The sequence below is a fragment of the Gastrolobium bilobum genome, unplaced genomic scaffold, assembly GCF_033153095.1.
Source record: "Gastrolobium bilobum isolate Gb01-03AN ecotype WA unplaced genomic scaffold, APGP_CSIRO_Gbil_v1 utg66911, whole genome shotgun sequence".
NCBI classification, from domain to species: Eukaryota; Viridiplantae; Streptophyta; class Magnoliopsida; order Fabales; family Fabaceae; genus Gastrolobium; species Gastrolobium bilobum.
This window is the reverse complement of record NW_026897163.1, coordinates 64337-84757: the sequence shown is the minus strand read 5'-3', so window position 1 is coordinate 84757 and position 20421 is coordinate 64337. Positions and strand designations below refer to the sequence as shown.

Here is a 20421-nt window from a genome sequence, read left to right as displayed (position 1 = left end):
AGTTTTTACAAAGCACAGAGACAAATATGATAAAAAAAATCAGATGAACATAAGTGATTCTGGAATAAACCATAGGTCATTGGTGAACTTTTCCCTATTATATAACATGACAATTCATTCACCCATTTATTATATCATTAAGATATCAATCATATTGTTTTAAAAATACTGTTAAAAATATATAACATGACTCTACTTAGAAAAATGCTTTTATTAAATGATTTGCGTGTCTAAATGACAGCATTACTTTTCACGCTACCCTTTGATTATTTGTCTATCTTTGATATTATTATTATTATTATTATTATTATTATTATTAGGCTTTAATATTTTTTTATATTAAAAGGGATAAAATTATTTTCTATATACGTAAAAGTATATGAGACCCAATTTTTTTCCCTCTATGTTCTTTCTACATATGTCTCGTGCATTTTTATATGTATATAGAAGATAAATTTATTTCTTACAACAAGAAAAATATCAAACCCTTATTATTATATATATAAAAGTTAAGAACAAGAAATATTTTTCATATGCATTAATGATAAAGAAGAAAAAGTGTCTCTTAAACAAATTAACAGGTGTTACTTACAAGAAGGGGTGAAAGTGGGCTGGGCTGGACCAAGCTTTGCCCCGAAAAGTCAAGCTTACGTAAAAAAATTTCAATTTGACCTGCCCCAAGCCTAGTATGAGTCTAATTGTTAGCCTGTCTTTGCCCGTTTATAAAAAAACAAATGTCCTAGCCTAGCCCATTAGCCTGTTAACTGTTAACTTCCAAATAGAACCATGAATCAACTATACAAAATACTCAAATTTTGTTGCTAAACCAAAACTCGTAATTTTAACGTCCAAACAGAATCATGAATCACAACAAAACTCATACAATCTGTATTTAAGTCACTTTCAAAAACAAAATGTTCAAACTAAATGACATATATTTTATCAGATCCAACAAATAAATCCATACTATGTAAATTAAAATAACTACATGATGCTTGTAGTAAGTATAACCTCTCCCAAAAATCTTTTAATATATTCATATATACAATCTAACATGCCGAGAGGTTGGTTTCTCCTACATAAAAAAGAAAGTCAGATTTCTATTAAAATATAATCGAATATAATTAAGTTATAAATAATTGCAATTGATTAAGTTTATATCTTTTATTTTTTCTTCAATGTATACTTATTATATTTTATTTTATTTAAAATAAATAATACAATATAGGCTGACCTGTAGGCTTATAGGCCAGACTTTATGAAAGAGGGCCTATGGTCTTTTTATTAAACAAGCTTTTTCAAGGCCCAAGCCCGGCCTATGTTACGAAATATATTAGGTCAGGTCTAGCCTGTCGTAGGTTGAGCCGTAGGCCCCTGTAGGCCGACCCGACCTAGTTTCACCCCTACTTACAAGTTATAAATATCAAAAATAAACTTGGTTAAGTTGCCCAAAGTATGTTTGGGGTTAATATTCATGGGATTAGATACCTCATTTTTTTATTTTATTTTTTGTAACCAAAAAAAAAAACCTCATTTTTTATCTATTTCTTTTCATATTCCTCCATTTACAAATTAATATTTCAGTAAATTTTTAAATGCCAATAATATTTCCTTTTTAGTTGTTATTTTTTAAGAAGTCATTTTTAATTAAAAAATAGGGAAAAGGACAAGTAAATGGAATATTTTCAAATGATAATACTTTTCTTGTTCGTTTTTTATTTTTGGCCAATGCATCATTTTTTAATTAGAATAAGAGTAAAGAATGCGGGTAAAAAAAGACAAAGTAATTTGATTCTTATTTTATATTAGTCTAATCTAGTGCAATGTGAGTTGTGGGTTGGTTCAGCGTATTAAACCACTAATTTTTTAATAAAATTTATTTTTAAAAAGTTCAAATCGATGTAATTTTAGACTAATTACAAATAAATTTAAGAAACAGTCATTTGTCAATTTTCAATTCAAACTCGTATCCCGTGCCACTTTAATATTTTTATACTCAAACTATATTAAAATTAAATTCTTTTATATTTTAAATCGTACTTGGACGTTTCAGCTATGAAGCGTGTACCGCATTCCATATTTTGAAAAGCTATCTGTTATGAATTTTATACTTCAATAAATTAAAATCAATCTTTTTGAAACGCCGGTTATGAAACTTCTATCATAAGCCAGCCAAATATAATTTTCTGGAAGCAAGATAGTCTATTTTCAACCACGCGCTTGAGACATCTATATACAATCAAAGAACTACTTTATTAATTTACAATTATAAACTTTAATTCAAATAATACAAACAAACAATTTTTTTAAATCGTGCCTTTTTTTTCTCCTTTTTAATTAAATTTTCAGCACCAAACAGAAATTGCAATTATTCAAGTTGGTTGGTGCAACATTGATTGCTGTTCCCCGTAAGACTCCTCCGAAACAATAATGGCGTCAGATTCCGTCACATTTCCTAACGGCGTGCTTACATTTCTCATGTCGCCAACTGTCACACCATGACGGCCGTCATCTCTGACATAAACCTTCTGCACGCCGCCGGATTCCACGCGAACTGTCTTTCCCATGGTGGGCCCCCACTCAGCAACAACAGACGGTTTCCGCCGGCGGAGGCGCGTGTCCCAAATCTCCAGGGCCAGATTACCGCACGCGCCTTCACCGGCAGAGACAACCACCGCAGGCGACGCCGTGGATGTCGCCGGCGGCGATGGCTTTCCTTTGTTGGTTTCGTAAGTTGAAATGAGGGGTTCCTCGTAATCGTCGAAATCTAACCCCAGTCCGAATCCTATGCTGTCCCAGAGCTTGACGACGCTTTCGCTGTTGGCGAGTTCTGAAAGGAAGAAGATATCCCCAATGCTACGACATCGTTTATGTATGCCGTTTTGAGTCTGAAACTCGTCGTCGTTTTGATGAAGACCGCTACTACTACCTCTGAGTCGAAAATACTCATCCAATCGAAGAAAACTTGAAGACACAGATGGCTCGTCTTCGGATTCCGATGACGAGTAGGTTACGTCATCGTCGTTGTAATCGCCGTCATCGGAGCTGCTGAAATCATCGTCATCATCAAAAGAGAGAGAAGGAAGAGAAGGAGCCTTGTTGCGGAACCGTATAATTAAAATGGTGACTCTGTTGATGATGCTGCCGACGGTGGCCACTAGAGCGAGAATTACAGCACCCCATTTGCAGAAATTGTAAGCTATGGAAACGGATTGGATCCCAGAAAGAGAAGGGAATGATGGGTTCTGCAGAGAATTCAAACCCACTTGAAGATCGTTGATTCTGTCGATCAAAGGAACTTGCATGTTTTAGATTTTTGAGAAAGGATTGAAATTTGAGAAGATGGAAGCTGAAAACTTAAAAAGGGGTGAAGGAGAGAAAGTTGGGAAAGTGAGAGTGATTTATAGGGAAAAGAGAAGGAAATGAAGTGCTAATAAATAAATGAAAATAATAATGATGATAAAGAAGAAGTGGTTGTTGAAGAGGACTATAGTCCCACGTAAGAAAAAGAGAGAGGATGCTTTTTGGAACAACCAAATGAAATGATAGAAGATTGGGATAGCTGAGTCATCATATGCCCAAAAAGTAACGGGTGGGTCCCTCTCAGTGAACCGGTCATGGCCGGAAACTAAAATTTGTGGATGTTGTTGGGGTTAATTAGCACTTCCCCAGTGGGTTTTCTTGACACGCGGTGACAGGTCATTGCTTTGTCTGTGTTTTGTTTTGTTTTTGAGGTGGTCGGTTTTTTTTTGTTTTTAACTTTGTCACGTTCTGTTGTGAATCTTGTGATTTAGTGCCTGTTGGTTGTATGTTGTTGTTGTTTTTGTTTAGAATAGTTTCTTATATTGGTGGAAAAAATTGGAGTGATTTTATCATATTAAACAAAATATGATAGATTTATGTGGAGAATTATATTCGCATAAAAATAGATCAATGGTGATAAAAAAAAATTTATATCAAAATAAATAATTACAAAACCATCATTGTTGATTCAGCTTTGTATGATTATGATTTTGACAAGTGATTATATTATATTTTTTTAACTTAAAAGAATCCATTTCTTATTTCGAATGGTGAGGCTAATCTCTTTTTCAAGAAGAAGATAATTTTCTTGTGAACCCAAAAAATTCTAACAATTTACTTTTGACTAAAGTTTAAAAATAAATCCTTAGATACTCAATTTTCAACGGAGCTACCTTTGACGATCTTCGCGAGGTGTGTTTTATTTAAAAAAAAATATCAATGCTTTAATTTTTTTTACATGATTTTCACAATGTTTTAAATTGTTCTTATTGAAAAGTCAGTTTTCAAACACACTATCGCGTTGAAAAGTCAATTGGTTTTATTATGAGGTGGTCGGTTTTTGATTTTCTTCGCGCTCTGGAGTGATTGAGTGCCTATTTTGCTATCTAGTGGTTGTTTGCTGTTGGTCTTAAACACCTAGGACTGGAGGAGTTTATTTAGAAGGAAAAAGGGATTGTAGTTTGTACTTTAATACGACACAAAAAAATTTCCGACACACACCATGTTTTGTGGGGCCCGCACTTTTTAAAGCAAAAAAAAAAAAAAAATCTAAGACATGCAAAATGAATCTCTATAACATTACACAATCACTTTTCCTACAACAAAACTCTTATAAAATCGAATGAAAAAAATGGCTCAATGTTTTAATTTTTACCTTACTTACGTTTGAATTCAAATTTTTAAAACGTTTTACATATTTTTTTGCTTATGAACTTATTTATTAATACTTTATTTATTTAATAATGTTGGAGAAATAAACTTATACTGCTTTTTTTAACAACCTTTTTTAAAAATTGAAAAACTTAAACTTTTAAATGCTTATTTAAATATATTTTTCAATAGAATGATAATAATTGTATTTTTATTGCATCAATATTATAAATTTAAATTTGTGCTCAAATTTAAACTATATTATTATATTTAATTGAACAACATTTATAAAATGTTAATACACATATGGTAAAACATATTTATGGTTTAAATAGTTTATTTTGTAATTGTTTCAAGCTAGGTTCCAGGATAATATGGTTTTTCATAAACTTAGGATGCGCATGACAATCATTCTATTCCTTGGCATTGTTTCTGAAAAAAAAAAAAAAAATTCCTATTTTTGTGCTCTCAAATAGTTTTTGAGAAAAAAAAAGTGCTTGATAACATGTCCTATTTTTATTTTGAGAATGAGAATTGTTTTTGATAACATAACAAACAATAGAATAGAAAATTATTCCTATTAAGCATAAAAAAATTTCGGATCATCACTTTCCTTTTCATATGGTGTGGTGGTGGTATTGGTAGTGTGTTGGTGGTGACGATAATGATTGCGGCGATGGTGGTGGTAGTTGGTGACAGTGGTGGTGGTGGTACTGATAGTGGTGGTACTGATGGTGGTAATGGTGGTGGTCATGTCGGGATGATGGTGGTAGTGGTGATGAGTGATTGAGAGAAACAAGTGTTTTTCATTTTGTGCCCAGAAATAAAAAAACAGAATTTTTTTTATTCTTTTTTCTGTTCCCCAGCACAGAAATTGAATCGATTCATTCTCGAGAACAAAAAATAAACCGATTTTGACAAACACTATTTCAATCCATTTCTATTCCCGGAAACAAAAATTAAAAAACAAATGATTCTAGGAAGATTGTCATGCACACCCTTAGGGGGCGTTTGATTGAAGATAAATTTTTATGAATCATACGAAAATGTGATTAGTAGGGAAATGGTTGGGAAGTGAGTTTGATAGGAAAATGTAAAAATAGTTGTTTGGTTAGGAAAAATTTTACCGGGAAAATTAGGTAACTTTTGTAAAGTCTCTGTTTGGCTTTTGGTTAAATATAGATGGGGAAAAATGTGCATTTACCAAAATAACCTTGCTTTTGATTATTCATTTACTTAGTTATTTTATTTTTTTTATTTTATTTTTTTATTTTATTTTTTTATTATTAGAACCACCGCTCCAACAGCCACCGGCCACCAAGAACCCATCGATCCACATCACCTAACCAAACACATTCCTCCCACCCCATCATCTCCAGCCTAGCCACCGATCCAGAAACCATCACCACCCCTTTTCTTCTCCATCTCAACCGAGCCACCGGTCCTCTTCCTTCCATAACTCACCGATCCAGTCCAAGAACCGGTAACCAACAGCCAACCACAAAACCCACAGCACTCCAAAAGCCATCATTTCATTTTTTTTTTTAACACAGACCCATAGCCAAGCTCCACCGTCAACCTTTTTCCACCACACACCATCTTCATCGCCCCATAACCCAAACCGAGCCACCAACCCCAGCCATTCAGCCCCCAAACCACCATCGAAGCTCCTTCCTTCCCCAAATCACCATCACAAACCAACTCCCCATCTTCAACCTTTCCCAAATCGAACCACCGATCCACAGCCGAACCACCATAACCCCCTGTTCCAGCATCACGTCCATATGTAAAACCAAATAGAGGGCACGCTCGTCATTTGGGTATTAAACACTCTGACCAAATAGATAGCAAAAGCGCAATACCACATACCAAAAGGGTATCTTTCGCCGGCATTTTGCATAGAAATAGATATGCAAATCAGTTTCATAGCATAATGCTTTACATAGCCAAAATTAGAAAAATCCTTCAACCAAACGTAGTAACCTCAAAATCCCACTTCACATTTCGCCGGCTTTTTATTCAAAATCGTTCAACCAAACGCCCCCTTAAGAAGTGGGCATCCGATTAGGAAGGAGGTCGTTCAAGTCTATGGGCGGAACTCCCCTGCTTGTCGCGTGTCGACAACTGATGCTTTGGTCTCTCACCACTGCACTATCCACGCTCACCACGTGCGAGATTTCAGTTTTGGATCACCTCGTATTCTCCTAATTGCCACAAAACCTCTATAAAAGGCTACTACACTGTCTGGGGGACATTCACGCATACTTTGAGTACTGATTCTCCCTTGAAATCCAAAGCATTCTCACAATTCCTCGTGTGTACACACACTTTTTATTCTTTCAGTCAGCTAATTGGCTAAAGGTTCTAATGCATCCTTTATCAAACATCTCTATCATTCTTCACTCCAGCTTTCATTAGCTAGACATTTTCTGTTCAATCCAACTGAACATTAAAAAAAAAACATATTGTTATGGACATGATATAAAGGCCTACATTTTAGAAAGCCCCCGAAGGGGTAATAGTTAAGAGGAAAATTAAGAAAATATTCATTAATTGTGTAATCCTAATGCGACATTAATGGATCAGGAATTGGATCCCCAATATTCTTAAGAGGACAAGAAGTTCACTCCTACTGGGTAACCCGTCTAAAAATAGAGGGTTAAACCAACCATATACACACTCTAAACCCTCTCTTTTGGACGTTACTGTGCACACACCTTACCATTTGGATATGCTGTTATTATAGTGCACAGTAATTTACTATTATCTAAGATATTTCCCCATAAGTATTTGAGAGAGGACATCTTGATCCAAAATCAACCCATCAGTTGTTGATTGGACATCTCTCTTAAGACATACATCAAATTTACTTTTTTAAACAATGACTATTCCTACTTTGTGAAGTATGCATGTTAAATAAATGAACTCGATGGCGTCCTCTTCCTCTCCTTTGTTGTTTATCAAAATTTGAAACTGCTTCATCTTGGTATCTTCCTCTAAATTAAGCGTGGTGGGTTGATATGATTGAACATTTGTTCAGGAGACAATATCTAATGTAGAACCACTAGCACAAGTTTATGGAAAAATAAGGTAGTATTAAATGTGTATAGGTTACGCATGTATGCAATATCCGACTTTAGGATCCCCACAATTGCACCGATTACATTACTAATAAATTCATCCCCAGGATAAAATGATGGCTAATTTCAAAATATAGATGAGCCCTCTTTTATAAGTGAAGGATGACTTAATAACATTTAAGGAGGTAGGTTCATGCGATTTCATTTTGCATGCTACTCTTCACAACCTAGGGTGTAGATTGGGTCATCCTAGAAAAGATACATAAAGGAAAATCAAATTATTGGGTAGCATTGGCGGAAAGGGTATTATCTGGAAATTGCCTACGTCGGGGTCTTGTAGATCCTGCGGTGATACAAATTGGGTCTTAAATTCTTCATAAACTAAATCATATATTATATGCCTGCAAGTAGTACCAATAACTAACCCTTATATTGAGCTTTTTAACCATTGTTTCTCTAATTAAATTAAAAGGAAAAAATGTTTGTCCTTTTAAAGGATATAACTTTGTGTCATTTTAGATCATAATCGTTGATTTCCATAAATCAATTGTTAAGACTTATTGGGTCAAATTTATTAATTAATTAGTAATTCACAATAAAACTCAATAAATCATAACCGTTGATTTACAGAAATCAACGGTTAAGATCTAAAATGACACAAAATTATATTCTTTAAAAGGATAAATATTTTTTCCAAATTAAAAAATATCATTATACCCTTGTTTTTAAATATTTCAAAAAAAATTCACCTGATTCAGACTCTCAAGTCAAAAATTATGACTTTTTGAAGTTGATTTTATGAAGAAAAAAAAGTCATCATACTCGAGTACAGGACCATGATACTCGAGTATCTGGTGTCGTACTTGAGTACGAGAACCATTCAACGGTTAAACATGAATAAATTTGTGTTATATTTAGGGAATAGATCATATTTTTTAAATAGTTTAAAAACGGGTGCGAGTTTATTTATATGGCTACTCCTTACATAGTGAGAGGATGAATTGAAGGAAATCTTTCTAGTTCATATATAAACAATTAAACTTTGATTTCACATTTTTTTCGAACTCTACATAATGGCAAAGCATCTTTGTGTCCAGTGGCGGACCTATTTATGTGCCACTTACTGCAATTGTAGACACAATCCTAGGAACTAAAATTGACTTTTAATAAGATCCGCACTAACTAGCCAGTGAATGAGTCCCGAGGTTTAAAGCCTTTATCGTTTTGGTTTTGGTTTTAGTTGCTGTTGTGTCCTCCTTAACTGAATTATAAGTGAGAGTGGGAGCCATCTATATATATATATATATAGATATAAATAAAAGAGATAGGATCTTTTGATATCAGTATCAAATTTAAAATTTGACACCTCATCTGAGAGTCGTTAGATCAAAAAAGATCAACGGTATCACATGCTTACAAATCAGAGTCGTTGATCTTTTTTTATCTAACGGCTCTCAGATGAGGTGTCAAACTTTAAATTTGACACCGGTGTTAATGGATCCTACCTCTATATATATATATATATATATATATATATATATATAGTAGTTTGAGTTGGAAAACAGTGAACAAATTATAATTAGTTTATGGGTTCGCTTTTTCTACAGTTACTGCAGATAAGTTATCTGCAGTAAGCCCAATACGACGTCGTTTTGAGACGAAAATCATGGTATTTTGTAATTTTAATTTATTTCAGGGTTATAATAGTCTTTATATTTATAATTTTTTAAGATTTCAATACCAAAACGACGTCGTTTTGAGAATAAATACAGATAACTTATCTGCATTAACTACAGAAACTTTTTTCCCTTAGTTTATATATTAAGCTATATATAACTAAAAGCAATAAAAATTGATTACTAATGCATTTAAAGCTTTCTTTAACTTTTTTTTTTTGGGATGCAGTCGCCACTAAGTGAGTAGACATAAATAAGATTTTTTGGGTCCGCTATTATTTGTGTCAATGAATTAATGATATCTTTGCAGAGCATCTCTCATCTCTGCATTACTAGTGCAATCTTTCAATTATTGTAACACTTCTCTGCTGCTTATTTCAAACCACCATGCAAGGATTATTGCTACATTATACACTAGAAGGCCGATGTTCAAAGTTCAAAGTTCAAAGTGAATCTAGATGAGATACGGTATGATTGTGATAAATATGGGCATTGCAGTTTCCATGTTCACATGTTGCCGTATGTGCATCAATTCATTTTGATTGCACGCAATTTGTTCCAGATGTCCAAGTTAGAAAATGTTTTTAATATTTGCGATCAGAAGTTCCAAGTATTATGGTCCAGATTTGTGTCATAATCTAGAAACGTTGGGATTTTTATGATTGACCTCAATGTACTCACATGCGTAATGAGATGGACCTTGAGGACAAAGGCCACACAAAATTATGTGTATCGTGCAAAAACAAAGGTCATACCCTCCTAAAGTGTCCTTAACGGGGCGACACCTGGAAAAACTCACACCAAGAGTAAAATATAACATGCTTTGATAACACGTTTCACTTCTTTCCAGTATCATTCCTAATTTAAAACCCTGTATCTTACTTTTTTATTACATAATATAATTGTTGACAAATCTCTGTTTTTTGAAATTATTAAAAACATAATTAAATATATAACCTTTAACACATTGCTGATTTAGTTTAGAGCAATGTGATCTGAAATTTTAATGACAATTAGCAAAATAAATTAAGAATATCAACGCACAGGGAAGAAACAGTTGATAACTTTGATCACAATATATTCAATGACTCAAACAAGAAAAGTGCAGCATAATATTGCAATTACGTAAGTCCAAGAATTGTTGTGTATTAATCGGTACAAGCAATAACAATGCGCATTGAATTCATGAAAATGCAAAACAGACCGTTCACACACTTTAGAAACTATGATCCAAAACTTTGTGAGAAGCACGACAATCGAGATGACCAATAGTAATAATAAAACATCAAAAATGATGTTTCCAAACCGTGAATTGAAAATATATTTGGAGTGTTAGATAGAAATTTTTTTTATCAGAAAATTATAATTATTGAGAATATGGTGAAAAAATGAGTTTTCTAAAAAGGTTAAAAAAAATTATTTGATAGGCCGAAATATTACTTGAGAAATTGGTTTAAATTTCCTGAGTCTATTTTTAGTTGAAAGTAAAATATTCTAGAAAAATGGAGTGAAATTACGAAAACAACCCTTGACTAAATAATATTGCATAATACATGAATAGGGTTAGAAGGGGGTCATTTTCGTCATCTACTACGTGATCCTTTTTCCATTTTTTCGGTAATATCAAAAGGATTTGATGTTTGTCATTTTAAATGATATAAGTTATATCATTTTAGAAGAGAGATGGTCACAAAGAATGTAAATCATGGGGAGAGAGTGAGTAATTTTTTTTTAATTTAAAATTTAAATTAAAAAAAACTATTTTGTGTCTATCTCTTTCTTAAAATGACATAACTTTATGTCATTTAAAATGACAAGTACTTTTCCCATATCAAAATACCACCTTCGAAGTGGTATTCTTAAATAGTGTTTTTCATTACAATTTTCAAAGAAACGAGAAAATCATTTTATTGGGTGAATTTTTTAAAAACTTGTACCAGACATGAACAATTTGAAATACCATTCTGAAATGTCTGGATATCTTGAGGAAAAAAAACTCCTACCAAATGCCCTCTAAAAGCTTTATATTTCAAATGAAACATATGTAAAACATTTGAAGATGTATTATACGCTATATTTATCTTATATTGCATAAGAGAAATAAATTTTTTATACACACAAAAGAGGATAGATTTTATCTCTATATTTTCTCCTTTTTTTTGTACGTGAATCTCACTTATAATTTTTTTTTATTACATGAGATAATTCATTTCTTATAAGTTATAACATAAGAAAATTATTTTTCTATATAATATAAAGAAAACAACAAATCGAGATAATGCAGGTTTTCAAAATGGAGGCGAGTTTTTATCTTTATATATAATGGGAAAATAGTCTCTTATGTTGCTGTAAAACAGTAACCATCTCCTGCCCTCACAAAGACGTTCGTGGGTCCCATTTTTTTAACTTTCTATCACCTCTTTCTTTCTTTCTATGTTTGTTTGTACAGAAAAGAGTTACTGTTTTACGGTAACATAAGATATTGCTTTTCCATTGTAAAATTGTTAATTATAACCGAAATTGACCAAGTGGCCACTAGAATATTGCTGCTGTTGACTGCAACTTTTACTTTTAATTAGGTGCCGTTATGCATTAAAGTAATGTTATTTTATTTTTATTTTTTTTTGGAAAACAAGTAATGTTATTTGAAATTGCACTCTACTGAAGGAAATGTTGTGGTTGATAGCCAAGCCTACTTTAGTGCTACCGGAGAGTTATTTTTATGTTATTGGTTGCCTTGTAATTATCTATTTAAATGTTAAAGTATTGGAATAAGAATTATGAGAAGAATTATTCAAAAAGATTGTGTGCAAAAGGTCAAACTTCCTTCATAAAACTACCTTTTATTTGTTCAATTGTTCTATGTTTTTGTTGTGTTAATTTTTCTGCCAAGATGGGTGAAATGGGTCAGCTAATTTTTATGGTGCATTTCAACAGAATAATAGCTCTTTAAATAGTGCGTAAAATATACACTTTCAACGACTGAAGATGGGTATCTATAGGTTCCTGATTATGAGTGAGAGAATGAACCATAAGTGAATCTCATTATGTGTGAGACAAATTATGGATTGTCCATCTAATTAATTTGAGTAAAAATGATTTTGATATTGTTGGAAATCGACAATCACACAGAATCGAGAAAACAGAAAAAGAGATAAGAGTAGAGAGATTGACACGATGATTTACCCTGGTTCACCCAATATAGGCTACGTCCAGCTTGTCTGTACTATATTCACCTCACCGCCACTCGTTACAAGTCTCTCGGTTTTCAAGGCAAATATAAATAAGATTACAAGAAACCCTAACAGCAGCTATTCATGGGCCCAAGCCCAAACTGCTAAGAAAATTACAATAGAAACAGAGGCCTAAACATTACCTAGCCTCTACGGGCCTGGGGGCGCTGCCTCCCGGACCCCCGCCGGGGCGGCTTCCCCGGACCCCCGCCTGCTCACCTGGGAGCGGGACCCCAGTTGCCTTTCTGCTGACCCCGACAATTAGGGCCAACATCATCATGTGAAGTATGAGCCATACCCAACAGATATTGATTTTACAACTTAACCTAGTCAAAGGTTTCTTGGTTTGAGGGAACTATGGATCATTGTTATAAAAATCGGCTCAAAGCATCTGGTTTAAAACAAAAATCCGATGAATCATTCATGAGACTGGACTGAGTTGCGCATTAAATAGCCCATGTTCAAGAATTGGTGTGAACCAGTTTGACGACTAGTTTTTAACTCGTTGATTAAAAAATTCTGACGTCAAGCAACCCATGAAACAACCTGTATTGATATCAGGAATCAGGAGAAAAAAATATAACATAGGCAGAGGACCCCCTTTTTATTTTTTAATCTCAATTAATTCAAACATTAATTTTGTGAGAGTCTCTTAAATCATACTGACACACAAAGGAGAAAGGTAAGATCTTGAAGCTTATGATGGGAGTAGAAGAAAATGCAGTTGCCAACACCCTACTTCCTTCATTAGAGGCATTTGAAACACTGGCAATAAATCTGTTAGAGGGTTGAACCGAGAAAAATAGTAACCAAAAGGAACAGAGCAATTTTCTATTAATTTCTGAATGAATATTCCAGTTACAACAGCTGTTACTATATACTCATGACAGCAAGCTACATATGTAACCACCAAGTCCACGTCATCAATTACAATTATAAAGCCTAACATGTATAACCGACTGTAACATTCTCTGTTACATTTCTATTAACGTCACAGTAACTAATCTTTACAATGTATTGTAACTACCCACTATATTCCTAATGAATATTTACCACAAGGTCTTTCACCCACTAGGTGCTCCACTCCTCTCTTCATAACAAAATCCCCCTCAAACTCGAATTAAACTTGGGCTGTAGTCCAAATGTTTTGGCCCATCTTCTCCTTACTTTGTACGTTATAATTTTTACTACCAAGATAACATTTCTTCTTTTTTAGTTGTCATCGTTTTTATAAACTAATAGTTTTTAATCAATTTAAAAATATTAAATACTAATTATTACATAAATAGATATATCACTGATTTAATATTTTTATGAATGATTTTAATGCATATTTTTTAAATAATGATATAATAAAATTTGTGTAAATGCAACATAATATTTTTATTGCAAATTAATTTATAATAACTTCCAATTAAATTATAATACGTATTATGGATTCTTAATTGTGATTGTAAATTTATTTTGTGAAACTTGATTGATTAATTATATATTGAATTTTTGGAATTTGGAACATGAGCTTATTAAATTATGTAATAATTTTTTGAAAATTTGAAATATATATAAAGGAAGAATTTTTTGACTCTAGATTAAGACTTAGAAGTCTTAATCATCATCTTAACTGTTAATTTATGTACATCTTCTGGTTGTTATTTATTTGAAATAAATAATTAATTAATTAGTATGTGTCCATAACTTTTGGTTCGGATATCCGAATTAAGTAATTTTTTTATTTCATGTAATTTTTTGAGATCTATATATCGAGAAATACCCGAAGTGTATTCAAAATTTTTTACAAAAAATACTTCATTGTGCACGTTTAACATATTTTATCTCTATAAATGGTATTATTTAATTCCTATTATTTTTCACTATCCAACACTTACAAATAATTGTGACTCATTATTTCAATGGACAAGAGAGATTATATAAAACTTAATCAACTTGTCAGAAAATAGATATTTATATCCCATGATTTTGTACACTGTTGGATCTTTGCATTATGTTTAGGATTTGAGAATTATGGATAATTTGTGTAATTTCTTTAATAAGGTGTGTGATTACACAAATATGTGAATTTGCCACTACATAGATTTTGAAAAGTTACGGAGAATAAACAAAATACTCAACTTAAACACTTGAGTCAAAATGTATATGACATTCCAAAATTTCATGTCACGTGTTTTTTTTTTTGTAGACTCATGTCACGTGTTATTCCTAGGTGAGTCGTGCTCAAATTTGGGTGTCAATGCATTTCTATTGCGCCCAAATTTAAGCACTACCGGACTACCAGTTGTTACACATTTGTGAATAAGTTTTAAATTACTATAATTTATAATTTTTTATTTAAATTACAATATTTAAATGTTTCTTTGCCATGAACATCCCGCTCCTTTATCTTCTCAAATTATTGTATGTTCCTTCGTCAACACGGAAGCCACCAAAATTCTTGTGCCAACATCTTGCTCCATCACCCGAGTTTTTGTTGAATAAATCTTCAAACAGTTTCGTCCAGGTGAGCAAGATCGAATTTCAATTGCAAGGATCAAAATAGAAAAAGCGTGGTTTGTAATGCAAAACTTCATACCAAATCTTAATAAAAATAATTATAATCATCTAATAAAAAATTAAAATTATTTAAATAAAATAATATATGTACAATTTGTATTTAAATAATAACAATATTATTAATGACTGTAAAACTGGGACCTCTCCGCCCATCCGGCATCCCGTACACTTTTCTGACAGTTTGTGCAAATGAGAGGATAAGAAATTGCTACGGAGAGATAATGCAGTGCAGAAAAATCACTGATTAAACGTATACAATCTCTTACCATTAATCCACATGCTTGGTGGTGTAATAGCTAAATATAAACTAGCGGTTTTGATTTTGTTCACAATGCTGTCATTTTCAAGCAGTTTTTTCTCCAAGTTAACACTTTGCAATTAAGAGACTACTAGTGTTATAAATTTGGGTTCACTAAAAATTAACGAAGAGGGTAATTTTAATATTTAATGTGAGAATTGGTCTCGCATTTAAAAAGACATGTAAAAAGACTGCATGACAATAATAGTAACAGTTATTTCTTCATACATTCGTAGGGAGTGGATTTTCCAAGATAAGGAAGAGCCACCGAAGATTAAACTAACTCTTTGAGATATTTTTGTGTGCGAATCTTTTGAGGGGCTAATCTTTCTTATCATAATAATAATAATAATATATTAAAAACGAATTCAGTTATGATAATTTATTGTTATGTTTAACAAGAAAATAATAATAGTTTAACAATAAGAGTTAGTTTGGTCTCCTTTAAGGGGGCGTTTGGTAGAGGATAATTTTTTTTTATCTGAGAATCATGATTTCTGAAAATATAGTTGAAAAATAACTTTTCCAAAAATGTTAGAAAAAATGTGTTTGGTAGGCAGAAATATTGGTGAGAATATTTGTAGAATTTTAATATTACTATGTTTGGTTGATAATAAAATTTTAGATAAAATTTACAAATATACCCTCATTTTTATATATTAATCCGTTTTTTTACAATGCAAGTACAAGTCACAGGATCATTTTTGTCTATGATTTCACAATTAATTTTTGATTTTCCCGAGAAACACACAAATCCATCTGATCCGTGGAATTTTTTTGTTGGGATCCTAAAAACTTTTAGGTTGATTTTGAAATCCTAACATTTCAACTTCCCTGGAATTATCTCACATTTTTAGTTTACCAAACGTTGCATTTCAGTTTACCAAGATAAGAATCCAAGGAAATCATAAAGAATCCGCCTAAGAAACATGCCCTAAGAGTGAAGTTGAAAAATAGATAACGATACTTAATTATGACAAATTGGATATGTTGTAAATAAAGACACGAAAATTAAAAGAGAGCGGTTGGCCAACAAAGGTGGACACAATTGGGGTTTGGTTCATATCCCATAGGAGGTTCAAACTTTGCTTGCTGATGTGATGATTTTATTGGTGGGTGATATGTATTTGATAAACACATAATTTATCATGTTTTAAAGGAATAAAATCACTCTTATATCTAGTCAAAAGCATGAAAATTTAGAGTTATTTGGCTAAAAAGTATGAAGTTTGAATTATTGACTTATGTGAATCATTTTTGCTTGTTTTTAGGACAATTGAGTTTAATTAGAGCATTGAAACAATGGTTAAACTTGAAGGACTTAAAGCGATAAATGAGGAGGAGCCATTTAGTGAAAATCTTTCTAAAGCTGTCTTTCAATCAATTTTTTGCATTCAAGATGATGGATTTGGATCTCGTGTTCTTCATAGAAGTTGTAGATATCTCTTTTATCTTTCCAACGAGACCAAAATCATATCAATTGAACGAGTATAGCTCAACTTATAAACAAAATACAAAACCATGTTTTATTGTCAAAATAGTGCATTTTAGCTCGTTTTAACGCGCTCTAGCCCGTTTAACGCCCAGTTGCAGACCCAATTAAGGCCCATTATATGATTTTCACCTAAACCAATGATTCCTACATCTATTTAAGCTATTCTTCATAAGTCTTTGACATAACTTGACATCGAAGGCATAGTTTTCATCGGAGGAGTGAGTCTTTCATGTTTTGATAGCCGGAGATAGGTTGGAGTCGGGATTACTCTGGGAACCTTGAAGATTCACCGCGCCATCACACATCAATGGAGTTTGGGAAAACTTTCTTGTTTTCTTATGTTCTCTATTTCACCATGTTAGGCTAGATTTTCTTTTTAGTTAGGATTAGATGGAACCTAATTGAATTTTTATGTTCCTAAATTAATCTTTAATGTAATTTTCCCTTTTTATATTGGATGAATGTGTCTTTGCTTAATGTCTTCTATGAGTTTTCTTGTAGATTGAATTAGGTTTCGTACATGATAATAAGGATGTTGGTATATGAACTTGGTTTGACTCATTCATCATTAATTTGTATGACCCTAGGAGTAAAAATATGAATTGTGCCATTTTTAAGATTATTGATATTAATGCTTGAATACCAAGGAATTATGATTCTCTTAAGGGAGTAAAGGGTTAGAATGCTAAAGGATTAAGTTATAACTAATTTAGGGGAATTGATGGGCAACATAAAAGGGGCGATTGATTAAGGTTTTAATTCAGAACATATAAGGAAAATTAGGAGAAGTCGAATCCTTAACTGCGTTTCTTAATTGACAAGTAATCCAAATTTTACCTTCTTCCTTTGTTATTTAATTTAGTTTTTATACAATATTCGTGATCAAATTTCATTTAACTCTCTTGATTGATTGTCCAACTTAAGTGTAAATATCGAATTAGTGATTGAAATTGTAATACTCATGTGAATGATTTCGTACTCAATACACTTTATTACTTTTACGACCGATGCACTTGTCGAAGTCGTAACAGTAATTCCTCCTAAAAATTCTCAAAGAGGTGGGGGTTTTCCCTGACCCTGATGAGATATCTGTATATAACACCATTTAAACTTTTAGTTAATATAAAAAAAGAAAGAATGGTTGACTGTGGCAAGAAAAAAAAAGAAAAACAATAATAAAATGACTTGCTATTTTAGATTTTTGTGAAATATATGAAAAATAATAGTGTTTGTGTAAATAAAATTACTGATTGAAAAATAGAGATATCTTTTAAGAGTTACCTTTTGTGGTAAACGAATAAACAGAAAGCACCCAATTCAAAAGTCATTAAGATAAAACGAAGGCATTAATGTAAATAAAAAAGTTTGAAGGCATTAAATGTTATACCAACCAAAAACAGTTTAGCCAAATCCATCGAACTTTTCCTTAAATTCATTGATATCTAATTCCTAATCCATTTGTGTTCTATTCTTGTTTTCAACACGGGCAAGCCTTGCACGAAAAAAGGTCAAATATACATATTTAGGGGAATAAAAATAAGGGATTTATGAATATTATGTTACATGATGAAGCTTACATCATGTTACACTCACAATGCAAGTGGACCCCACTATTTTTTTATTTTTTATTTTTTGATAAAAACTTGTGAGACTCATTTGCATTGTGAGTGTAGCATGGTGTAAGCTTCATCACGTAACATAATATTTATAAATCTCTAAAAATAACTATATAAATGGCTGAGTCACAAAGCAATAATATAATAGTGATGGAGTTACAAAATAGTTTTTTGTATTATTAGCTATTCAGTAATACATGTACATAGACAAAAGATTTTGTGATATTATGAATGAAAATTTATTACAATACTCCTTGAATTGTGTATTATTTTAGGCACAATAGAGTTGAGAATTGAGATAATGAGGAAAAAGAGTTACAGATTTTTTTTTTTCTCTTTTAATGCTGTGTGAAATATTTTATAACTTAATTTAGCTATTAGTATTACTAACAAAAATTTAAAATTTTGAGATGTCTATTAAATTGTTTTTTGTGCAATACTTATACTATTTAAACAATTAAATAAAATGTTGTTTTACTATGATGTATCTTATTTTTTAACAATGCCTGTAATTTTCCGTAACAATGTGTTAGATATGCAGATGATTTCTTTTTAGACTAGGGGACTTTTCATCCCATCCCATCCTTTCCTTTACTTTTTTTCCCCCTCCATCATATACGGTTCCTACTCTGTATTTTTTCTTTTTTTTCTTTTTTCCATGAAATTGTAGAGACTTTTGTGTATGTATAGCTTTTCCCTTTTCCTTATCATCAGAGATTTGAAAAGCATCCCAAAAAAATGCCTCCGAAACAGAAATTAGTCCCTCAACGTCAATAGTGTGGGGACAAGTCTTATCCAAGAAGGAGTAGAATATTTTTATTATTAATTTACTATTATTTTAATACAATTTATATACTTTGAGAAGTATATTAAAAATTGTTTTTTTTCTCACTTGAGAATTTTTTTCAAATATTATCAGCCGAAAAGTGAGATCCAACTATAATTAAGATGATAATAAATTAGTAATAGAAATATTTAATAATAAAAATATCCTCTCTCATCGAAAAAACATATATTGTAGGGTTTTATTAACTTATCAAAGTAACATGATTAATCATTTTTTAATTACACACGATTAATCACTTATATAATTAAATTAAGAAATTAATATTTTTCATATTGTAAAAAGTAATTTTAATTTTTATATACATATAAAAATATATGGGATTCATGCAAAGAGAAGAAAAAAAATATAAATTTTATATAATTTTTATGTATATAAAAAATAAATTTATTTTCTATTCCTATAATACAAAAAATATATTAAAACTTTAAATTAAATGTTTCAAATATCACATAACAATCCTATCGAATATTCTTCCTATATCGAATATTCTTCCTACTTGGTTGGATATTAGGTAGAATCCATCGAGATAATAATATCTTCCTTCCACGCTTTCCATACGGGCAATACGAATATATTACATTGCCAGCTGTCCAAGTTGTCGTAAAGCACATAAATATTATCCACACAGATCGCACTTCATAACCCTCGTACGCTCATGCACTTTACCATCATTTTCTCTCAAAAAATTAAAATAATAATATATATATATATATATATATATATATATATATATATATATATATATATGAGTTTGTTGTTTGTCATTTTAAACGAGATAAGTTATGACATTTTAGGAGAGAGATAAACATAAGAAATAAAAATAATGGAAGAGAGGATGAGTGGTTTTTATCTTAATTTAAATTTTAAATAAAAAATTATATTTTGTGTCTATATCTCTCTTAAAATGACATAACGTTAGATCATTTAAAATGAC

General features: G+C 31.6%; 1 protein-coding gene across 1 annotated transcript; it reads right to left on the bottom strand.

The window, feature by feature from the left end:
- Positions 1–2251: 2251 nt before the first annotated feature.
- On the bottom strand, positions 2252–3395 carry LOC133304630 (uncharacterized). Its single transcript, XM_061504676.1, has one exon. It carries the CDS (start codon positions 3303–3305, stop codon positions 2373–2375), a length of 933 nt encoding a protein of 310 aa, XP_061360660.1. The 5' UTR covers positions 3306–3395; the 3' UTR covers positions 2252–2372.
- Positions 3396–20421: the final 17026 nt, after the last annotated feature.

What these genes read in the sequence shown, in the direction of transcription:
- LOC133304630 (XM_061504676.1), bottom strand. Translation starts at nt 3,305, where the DNA reads ATGCAAGTTCCTTTGATCGACAGAATCAACGATCTTCAAGTGGGTTTG.